This window comes from Anoplopoma fimbria, chromosome 16 (assembly GCF_027596085.1).
Source record: "Anoplopoma fimbria isolate UVic2021 breed Golden Eagle Sablefish chromosome 16, Afim_UVic_2022, whole genome shotgun sequence".
Lineage (NCBI taxonomy): Eukaryota > Metazoa > Chordata > Actinopteri > Perciformes > Anoplopomatidae > Anoplopoma > Anoplopoma fimbria.
Genome location: NC_072464.1, coordinates 17,958,714 through 17,969,394, shown reverse-complemented (window position 1 = coordinate 17,969,394; position 10,681 = coordinate 17,958,714). Strand labels below are relative to the sequence as shown.

The 10,681-nt window shown below is 37.2% G+C and overlaps 1 protein-coding gene across 1 annotated transcript in view; it reads right to left on the bottom strand.

The window, feature by feature from the left end:
- Positions 1 to 10,681, bottom strand: part of thsd7ba (thrombospondin, type I, domain containing 7Ba) — a 111,441-nt gene that overhangs the window by 44,062 nt on the left and 56,698 nt on the right. The window contains exons 9-11 of the mRNA XM_054615245.1: positions 7,246 to 7,361; positions 5,875 to 6,007; positions 5,038 to 5,141 (exon numbers count right to left, since the gene is read on the bottom strand). Of these exons, the coding sequence (XP_054471220.1) occupies positions 5,038 to 5,141; positions 5,875 to 6,007; positions 7,246 to 7,361 (353 nt within the window). The remainder of the gene's footprint in view (positions 1 to 5,037; positions 5,142 to 5,874; positions 6,008 to 7,245; positions 7,362 to 10,681) is intronic.

The following is a 10,681-nucleotide window of genomic DNA, read 5'->3' as shown; positions in this document are numbered from 1 at the left end:
CCTGTTTGATAAACAACAAATCATTAACAGCTGCAACAGAATTAGTCCAATTAACCTCCCACTGAGGGAATAATTCTTCGTAGCTGTTGGCTTTTAATTCTGTACATTTACCTCGTATGGTGTTCTCTCCCAACCTCATTATGTCATCCCCAGCACCTTATACTAGCTATGCCCAGCACTAGAAGAACTGACATTTTGATTTTGAACTGGGAGCCATCCATTTTTAACAGAATTATTTCAGCCTCTGGTTGCCCAGGCCGAACTGCATGGCCTTTCACACCATCTCTTCTCACAAATGTTACCAACTTTTGTCAAAGTGTCTCCACCACTGGCAGGGATCATCTTTAATTATACAGTTACTTAGAAAGGTGAAGACTTTTGAGGGGCAGTTGAAAGGACAAGCTTTGAAGAGGCTTGTCATTGTCAAGATTAATAGAATATTTTCTGTGGATATGCTGTAGACTTTGAGGACACCCCTTAAAAAAATCTCATTTAATCAAGTTTTTTTTCCGATTGATAGCTTTTATCAATCTGACTCAGAACATGTTACATTTTTTATCATTACTTTTAATACTAGTTTTATTCACTTAATAGTCCCCCCCATCAAATAGCATATTTATGTTAATTCAGTCATAAGGCTTGTACTGAGTTATTCTATGTGAAGAGTAATGTGGTTCGGATTCATCGTAACCATCAAGTCACAGTTTCCCTGCAGCGAAAGATCATAAACATGACTCAATTTTGTATTGAATTATATTCCAAAACAGTTCCAGCTCTACTCAGGGAAGGATATAACGCATCCAACTGGTTACGAGCCACAAGTTGGCTGAATTTAGACGCAGCATGTTGTAGCTTTTGTGAAATCCATTGCCTTCTCTATCAGCTACAGCTTTATACAGGGTTTTCAGGGTTGCCTGTTCTATTTGGTGAAAGGTCTACTCAAACCTCATCTTATTAAATAACACCTCTCATCAGTGACCTGCGGCATGTCAGGTCAGCGTATGTCCCACAACCTTCACCTCACTTGGTCAGACATTTGCATTCATTCAACATGCAGCCTTGTATCAGACATACGCTGAGATGAAAGGGAGCATTTATTCCAGCCAAGGACATAATGTCTTTGTTAAACACAAACCGAATCACATGCTGGTTTCTGAACCTTGGCTCTGATTCTAACTTTACCTGAGCCAATGTATCCATCAATTCGACTGGTCCTGATTGGGTTTACTTAAATTCCTTGTTGCTAATTGAACTGTTCTGCAACTGCTGTTTAAATGTTTTATCAACACTAGACACTAGCCATCCACTGTAACATTTTCCCTTGGCTGCACAGTATTTCTACTAAAGCTTCCAATTTACTGTCAACACTCCTGATCAGTTATTCTCACAGGAGAGCCAACCTGGCAACCAGAATGAGCTGACTTTAAGGAAAATAAAAGATGTTTCTTCAGTGGCAGTGTGCCTGGTGTTGCTTGTCAGTTAGTTTTAGTTCAGCCAAAACGTCACTGATTATGCAACAACAAAAAAAACACCTTATTTGTAGTTAATACGAATATGAAAAAAAAAAAAATGGTTTGATGCATTGACATCCGACACCTCATCTAGATGCAAATCCTGCAGCATTTGTCCAAAGCAAATGTGTGAAATGCTGTTATTCAGAGATATTTGGATGTAAGATGAATTTCTAAATTTAAATGCATACTTTTCATGACCATGTACATTTCAATATCACCACGCCAATCGCTACATGTCATCAGGTAAACAAACGTGCCAATAAATGTTCCAAAGCATGTAAAATAAGACACTGAATAAATTAAATATGGAATCATAATTTATTTTTGTCATTACAGTGGACAGTGAAATATTTCTTATATTCATTTTTTTTATCATGTTATGTACTTTTCTTATTTATTTGCGAAGTTGGTCCTCAACATTTTTTAATACTCAGAAGTGGGCCTTAAGGTACATAAGTTTGAGAACCCCTGAGGAAGAGTTTGGAGTTATTCTGAGTTTTACAACTCCACAAATGTATAAAGGCAGGAGCAGAGCAGAGAGGGGTTTCGAGGAAATCTCAGGAAACTGAGTTTCTAGAAACTTCTGTTATCAGTCTCAGCAAATGTCTTGGCCGTCAGACAGCAAACACTGACAACGGCTCTTTGTGGCCAAAAGACGGACAGATATAATAACACAACAGTGCAACTGCAGGACTAAATCTTGATCATGGCTCACATTGGGCGAGAGGTGGTGTAGATTATATGAAATACATGTTTTATTGTTAAATTTAATAAAAGTTGTAGTTTCGAATAATGGTTTAATGATTCAAAGTACAGCAGGTGTAGATGCACCACTGACCTTTTAGTACAGTAAGTAAGTATATTAAGCATATACTATATAACATGTATTCATATATGGCTTTCAAAATATTACATATAATATATGTAAATTTAAGTTTATAGACTCAGACTGAAGACAAATGCAGAGGAGAAGGTGACCTATATTTTGCAGTGGAAAGTTGCGGTGTCTGACATGATAATGCTGCACAAGCTTGTTCAAATTCAGCTTCTCAATGAAGAGAGATATTTGAAGTAGATACCATCTCGCACACCCTTCCCACAGGATGCGCATGCTGAAACTACAGTGAATATGAACTGCAAGGGAAATAACACAGTATTGAATTGTGTGAGGGTTATTGAAATTCATGTTCAGGAAATCTGAATTTCAAACAGCAAAACAGAAAATCAAGAGCTGTACCAAAATGAATGAAGCAATTTCACTTCTTACATGGAAACTGCAAAAGTAATTACATGAACACATAAAAAACAAATAAAGCTGCATCTTTATAGTAGCATCAATAGTGATATTAGCTGAATCTGATTGGTTTTAACTTTCTGAGGGTGGATTATAGCGTATACTAAATAGCTATTTTGGGGCAATGCTGCATCTTTAAAGGTCCTAGAATTACCCAATTGAGAAACCCCTGCTGAAACTGGCTGTCATTAAATCTTTGATATGCCCTTATCCAATGCCCCCATGCCCTTAATATGGCCATATTCCCAATTATTGTATCCTAATTATGCCCCAATGTGACATTTATATGTCCTTTTCATTGAGTTGGTTCAGGCATTCAATGAGTAAAAGTAAACCCTGGATAAATTCTTTGTTGCTTAAAATCTATTTTTAAATCCAGTGTTTCTACAGACTGCAAATTCCAACCCCAGACTTTTTGAAATGTCACAGGTATTTAACTCAGTCATTTTCTAATCATATTCAAATAGGAAGCACGAAAGGTCAATGAGGCTTGCACTTCACCTGTGGAAACTACAGACACTTTCCCCCATCCTGCACCAAAAAGTCATAGAAATTCACTTGAGAAATGTCAGTCATAATTATGCTGCCAAGTAAAAGTGAGCGACGGTGAGAGTAGGAATGCTGGAAAGTTCTCAAGAAGACGGCAGAGAAAGAAAGCCACTGAAAACTTCACTTGAATCACATCAGTGAATTAGATAGAACAGCCAGTTCCTGGGATTTATTGGGACATTTGCACTCCTCTAAACGAGTCAGAAATTATCCAATTAACACTCTGGCTCTTTAACGATTTGGGCCAGTGGCAGACGTTTTCACAACTACACCCAGAGAAACGTGGCTGTTCGTGAGGGAGGGAGAGTAAACAGGAATCTGCACAGTCCAGAAAACACACAACACATTCACACAGTCACGCAGCACAATCAATTGGGAAACAGTACAATACTTGCTGTCAACAGAAATGATTATATCATGATACGGGCAATTTGTGTCATGATACAATCATTTCTAAACACATTTAATGAGGTGTATGACTAAAGAGAAAAACATCACCCTCATGGAAAAATATATATATATTTTTCACTTAATCGAAATCATGTCATCAGTTTTACAGACATAAAGACAGTTACATAGATAAAGAACGAGGGAAGAATAAACCTCTCAGTTATCTTGAATCTGTGTTTAGCAGGAAATTGAAAATAGCAAATTATGTTTAAATTACAGCAATACGAGCCTGTATATCACTGACATCATCAGATACATTATTCACTACAGGTGCTGATTCATCACATTGTATATAAATATCACTATATTTAGCAAATCTACCATGAATGTATTTCTGTTAACAAAGCATTGACTAATGCCACATTTACAGACAGCTAGTTTTGTGACTGTATAATGCAATAATTGTTATCCCAACAAACCACAGTCACCTAGAATTCCTAAAATAGCTGCACAAAAATAAGTAACAATTTACAAATGTGCCGATATTTTGCTGGGAAAACACAAGGTCATTTTGGGGATTTTGGAAATGAAAAACATTTTGTAACAAAAGTTTTTCATTTCATGTCTTGTATCCATTTTGGGGAACCAAGGTGCACTCAAAACTGCTAACAAGTCACAAGTGACAAAGTTTATTTATGTGAATTAGGAATAAATTCTGTCCATTGCTTTTCTCCTTTTGTGTAACATTTTAATGGATTTGTTTTTCACTGAGAGTTTATTTACATTATTAATTGGCATACTATAAATAGCAGAACTCTCCAAAAGTCAGACTTTATGACAGCCAAGAAGCACTTATTCACAATGTCAACAAAATACTCTATTGGAAGGGCACTGTTGTATGAGCTGAACAAGTTTCTAAACCTGATTTTTTGTGTGGATCCATCCACATGTCTGTATGTATTGTGTTTAACGAGGCTGATCGTTTTTCTTTTAACCTGCTGTTAAGATGTGTTTGTGTCCATCTGACTTGCTGCATTCATTAATAGGAACCCAATGCTTTGATGGGATCATCAAGACAACAGAGGGAAAGGTTCATCTCGTTACACTATCTGGACAAATTGTCTTCGGCTTTAATGTTTCCATCACTTGCTTGTTAAAGGAGCAGTTCTGAATGGGCTATTAGGTCTCATTAAATGAGCAGGTAAATAGATGGAGGAGCAAAGCTTAATATGATGAGATCACAGAAGCTGACAAGTGTAGAGGATGAAGAAAGAAAGATAAAAAACGTACCTCTTGTTTCTAAACCGTTTCCACAGGCTTCTCCTGGTCCAGCTAATCCACGTTGAACAGAATCCGGAACCAAACTACAGCTGTGCCACTTGTGTGTTCTCCAACTACGTGAAAACACAAGGACAGACATACTTTAGGATTGCAGTTTGTTATGGGAGCTTCATTTACACAACAGACAAACCAAACAGGGTTTTATTCCGTGTTTAGTTTGTAATTGTGATCTTTACCACATGCAGCCAGCATGCAACATCCATATATGCAGGGAAAACTACAATTTGCCATCACTGCTGCTTCAATCAAAAGAAGATCTATCTAAGAACTATCAAGAGTCTACCTTTAGTAAACAGTTTTTTTTTTACCATTTGCATATTTTTCTAACTGAAACCATTTTGTTTTCTTTTTAGTTTATGACCGCTAAACACAAAATACACTATATATATAAAAACATATATAATACCGTATAAATTATTAACAATATATTATACCGTAAAACTTTCGTTGATTGAATAAAGCTTGAAGACCAAATTTAGGATTTTTTGGGGAGATTTGTATTTCATAAACGATAATGATTCACTGATTATTGATACTTAATGTCAACAATCTGTAAAGTACATGGCGACTGCAGCCAGTGGTGGACTGTAACTAAGTTAATTAACTCAAGTATTGTGCTTTGTCTAACTATAGTTCAAACTATAACCCCCAATCTAGGAATAACTATCAAAGCTGTCAGTCAAAAACTTATTTTTTTGGTGTTTAAGAGTTGTACAAATGGCTATATTTTCATATGATTTTGCTTTTTTTTCTGCAGCAGTAAAATGTTTAACAAGGTGTTTTTACCTATACACTGGACACAAAGAAGGTGATTCACACTCTCTCTCTTCATACACTGTGTCTGGGCACTCTTGACCTCCATTAGCAGACCTCTGAATGATGGTTCTGTATCGAGACTGTGAGGCGGCAGTTGCATTTTCTGTTGAACATGAAACACAATCTTCACAAAAAGTGGCAGATTAGTTGCACAGTTTTTAAGTGACTTTTTTTTTCCAGGAGGAAGAGAAAGTAAAATGAAACTGAAACAAATGTCTGATGTCTGGGACACCAAATAAATAGTGACACAATATCACCACTGCGGTCTGATATCTCAAAGTTGATCAGGTCCTGATTAGCTTGCCCTTGTGGCTGTGATGTCCTCCACTTCACTGCAGTCTGTTTTCGGACACACCACACTGTAATGGCTTCATTTGGCTCACGCTCCACGGCTCATTACACAACACTAATTACTAAACACTGAAAATGGTGCAATTAAGAAGGTGATTACATCGTCAGCGGACCCAATGGACTACGGCATATTTACAGAGACGAGATGCCTGCTCAGTTCTTTTAAAAACAATTACACACTTTTTGATTTCCAAGATACTTACAGTACACATATTCAGAGCCATTAAAATTCCATTTTCCTGTTGACGTGTCAGCTTAATGTAATGGACAGTTAACACTGGCATTTACACTTAAATGTAATCATTGAATACACTAGAGACATCAAAGGAGAGCACAATTGTATGGCAACATTATCGAATATTTAAACGTTTAAAAGTGTTTGGCATTGTAATACTATAGCATATGTGCCTCAAGTCTTGATGCTGTAACCACATACAACAATTAAATGATGTATTGTGCAAAGCTGCACCTGTTTTGGATTAATCTGCCAATTATGTTCTTAAGTTAACGATCTGCCGGTAAAACATTAGAAAATAATACCATTCCCCAAATGCAAATGTAATAGCTAATTTTCCCACAAAATAGTCTAAAACCCAAAGTCATTTTTCAGTTCATATAAATACAAAACCAGTGTAATCCATTATCAAAATTGTTTGCCATTGATTTTTTGTCAATTGACTACTGTAATGAATTAACTGACTCTCTCGCTGTTATACTGTGTTATATACAAGTATGCGTAAATTAAGGTAAGTTAAGTTAAGTTTACGTCGAAATGATTTGAAGTTATATCATAACAAGCAATTTTGAATGCTGCTTTGTATGCTATTACGGTTGGGAGTGGTTTTGATTCATTTAATCATCATTCATTATTAATTTACTTTAACAAAAATGCTGCCCTGCCATTAGTTTGCAATAGTTTCCTAAACGACTGTGGCGCTACTAGACTGGCATAAATAAATAAAGTTAATAGAAATTCATGAGCAGAGCTACCTGGCACACAGGTTGATGGGCAGGCTGTCCATTCACTGAAGGGTGTCACAATGCAGTCTTTCTTGCAGGGGAGCGAACAGGGTCGGACGGTTTCTGGACGAGCAGAATCTGAACACCTAAACAAACAGACAAATGGAGGTCTTAAATTCTCTTCAGCCCCCAGGCAAGGAATGATAAACGTCCCAAGTATTGCTGTTAACAGGACAGGGCAGTGAAACAACTGCCCTGTCCTTGACATCACACATCTCCCCACAGAAAACATGATAGATTACATGTCCCCCTGCCTGCACGCTCAGGAAAAAAGCAGACAGATATAAAAAATCACAGTTTTCTCACACATTCAATTTCTTCTCTGGGAACAAATATTGTTCTATGAAAAGAAAAAAAATAAATATAGCAACTATTAAAGCACACAAACTGCCTGTATTTTACAGTTAATGCAATTTTGGCCATTTTTTAAAACTACTCAAATAAAATTATTTAAGAAAATGATATTCACAATTTTAAATTATGTCAAATTAACTATGTTTAATGTGGAAGCGGTGGCTCGTAGTGACAAACCAACCTTGCACCTTGCTCTGCAGTTCTTTTCAGCTCTTGGAGAGGACACTATCCGATTTTCAATTATTGTTTTGGAATTCCACCCCGATCCCCATTCTCATTTACCTCTTCAGCCGCAAAATTAAGCCCTGTCAAACCTACTGTACACTACAAGGCCCATTAACAAACAGCAGACAGACAATGTATGGTGACTAGCTGCAAAATTGCAGCATTAAAGAGACTAAAGGGAAAGATATTTTTCTCAGGAGATGGTGGAGACCAAAATAAGAGGAATAAACCCAATGAGATGTATCATCAAATGGTTCCCAAAACAAGCACGAATCTTGCTGGTATATCTAAATTGTCTGTATGTATCCCAACCAGCATGTTCCCACGTCCGACAAAATTTTTGCCATTGCTTTTTCTCTTTTCCCAAAAATAGATTTCCAAGGTAATCCAAGGTAAATGTCTGCAGTTTGGGGCATATTTATCTATCAGTAGAAACACAACCCAAGCGTTTTAGCCATCTGAAATTAATTGTAATCTATTCTAATTAATGTGTCTGCTAGTTTCATACAAAAATAAATAAATTGCTATCATATATTGACTTCATAAGGTGATGATATGTCAATGCAGTGTTTTCAGCTTGTTCCACTGCCCTCAAATGGTCAAAAATAATCAATTAATGCATCTTTAAGAATCACATGCATTTACAAATCAATGTCAATATAAAAAATAAATAACACGAATAGTACTCGTGTTGTTATTACATGGGGTTATTGATTGCAACTACCAAGTTTGTTACCAGGACTTTAGCTAAAAGTAGTGGCGAATCAGGTGAGTGCATTTGTCACCTCAAACACATGTAGAGAGCAGCCACAGAAGTCTTCCTGTTGCTGCCACCAAGGAGACAGAGTGTTCTAGGAGGAAAAATCAATCAAAGTCCACAGCATGGCTGCTAATTAAACCTGAGAAAAGTGAGGATATGCAAACTGTTTACCAATGAATCATTCCTGCCACGCCAAGGACGCCATTGCCAGGTTTTAAAGAGCCCTCTCCGACTTTACCAGTTTATTTGTTTTAAGATGGAAAATAATCAGCCATTTCCTCTGTTTAGGCTGCTACATGTCTTGTGAAACATATCCGTCATAGAGCCTTTGGCTGTGTTGTATTTTTTGCGTCTTGTGCAACCTTGAAGTGGTTCTGATTAATGCAGCTATGTTAAATCAAATAAGGCACGAGCTTTGATGTCTTTATCAACAAGCAGCCAAACCCCTCATCCCCAACACACAAAACACACACACACAGACAGACACTGAGACATCCCAATTTAATTTCAGAGCGTGTCACTTCCTTTGCCCGACAACCAGATCCAGGTCTCTGTAGAGATCCAGCATGGTGCCACATCCTACAGACTGTAGAAAGCCGGCACGCACAGCAATGAGATCAAAGTATACCAACGCATAAGGAGGCAAGATACATAAAACCCCATCCTTCCCCGACTTTATCCCTCCTCTTCTGTCTCCCTCTTTGCACTGATGCATGCCAGAGGGCACGGTAACGCAGCTGAGCAGCTGGGGGAATACTGTGTCGCACGCCCAGAGCGAGGGAATCAGACTACAGTCAGGGCAATGGTGTTCCACTGGGGCATGGTTTGGATAATTAAATGTCTCTCACACATTGTTGATTATTATAATTGCAATCAAAGACCTAATTCATCAATTTCATATGATACAGAGTTGGTTAAATACTTCATATTTCATAGAAAATATTTATATGTAGCATGGAGTGAGTTCTTTATTTGTTTTATGTGTTACAGCCAAGCACAACCTGATGTGGTTTAGATACTGAGACCATAATTAATAATAATATTATTAATAACAAAAAAATGAAAAACTAAGTATGAAATAATATTGTTCGATGATAAAGTTTTGGCCTTTTAATTCTAATAGTGCTGACATTATCGTTAATTATCGTCCTTGCAGTATGCTATTATGAAAAAAAGTTCATTTGGTACCCTTATATAATACAAAATGTTGTAGGTTACTCTTATTACCACTGCTTTAGTTTGTTAATTGATCTTCAATGTGTGTCAAAGGGGAGCGTAAATTAAGCTCAAAATCAATCCAGTGTGAGGTCTGAAGTCTCTCTACTAATACAAAGACAGACCCACTAACCTTTCATTGAGCCAGTTTGCACCATGGAGACTATTACTAAGCAGGGAATGCTTAGATGCTTGCTGACTGAAGTGGCCCTTCTCAAGTACAGCATCAAATATTTCAGGGACCAACTGCTCTTTTTGATGGGAATGATTTTGAGATATTAAGGACATTGCTGTATTTAAATCATATTCTAAGATAAAAAAGCAATGGCATTGGCTGTCTAATCTTTTCTATCTAGCTCTACGCTGTCCTGTTTAAGTCTAGGAAACTTGCAAAGTGAATCTGTCTTCTGAATATTAAGTGAGGCTTGGGAAGTTAAGCCAAATCTCTGCTGTTCGCTACACTGTCAAACCCTGATCATGTCTGCACAATATGAAAAGACAGCAGAAAGGCCCAGTAACTTGTTACTGACAGTCAGAATCAACTGAATAGCATGTGTTAGATGCTGTTCCATTAAATGAATAACTCTGCAGTTATTTATGAATAGCAAAGAAGTGATTGACTTCACAGCTTACTGTACGGGCCAGATCTGTTGGTGGAGCAGAAATGACAGCTTTCATTAAAGCCTCTGTGGTGGGAGATAGGACATTCATAAGAAAAAGCCTCTCAATAATCCACTTTATGGCCCTGTCAATAATATATCGCGCTGAAGAAGGGCAAACTTTGTGAAATATTTATAAATCTATTTTCTTGGTGTGGGCTATAACATCATTACTGTGACAGCACAAAAGCCC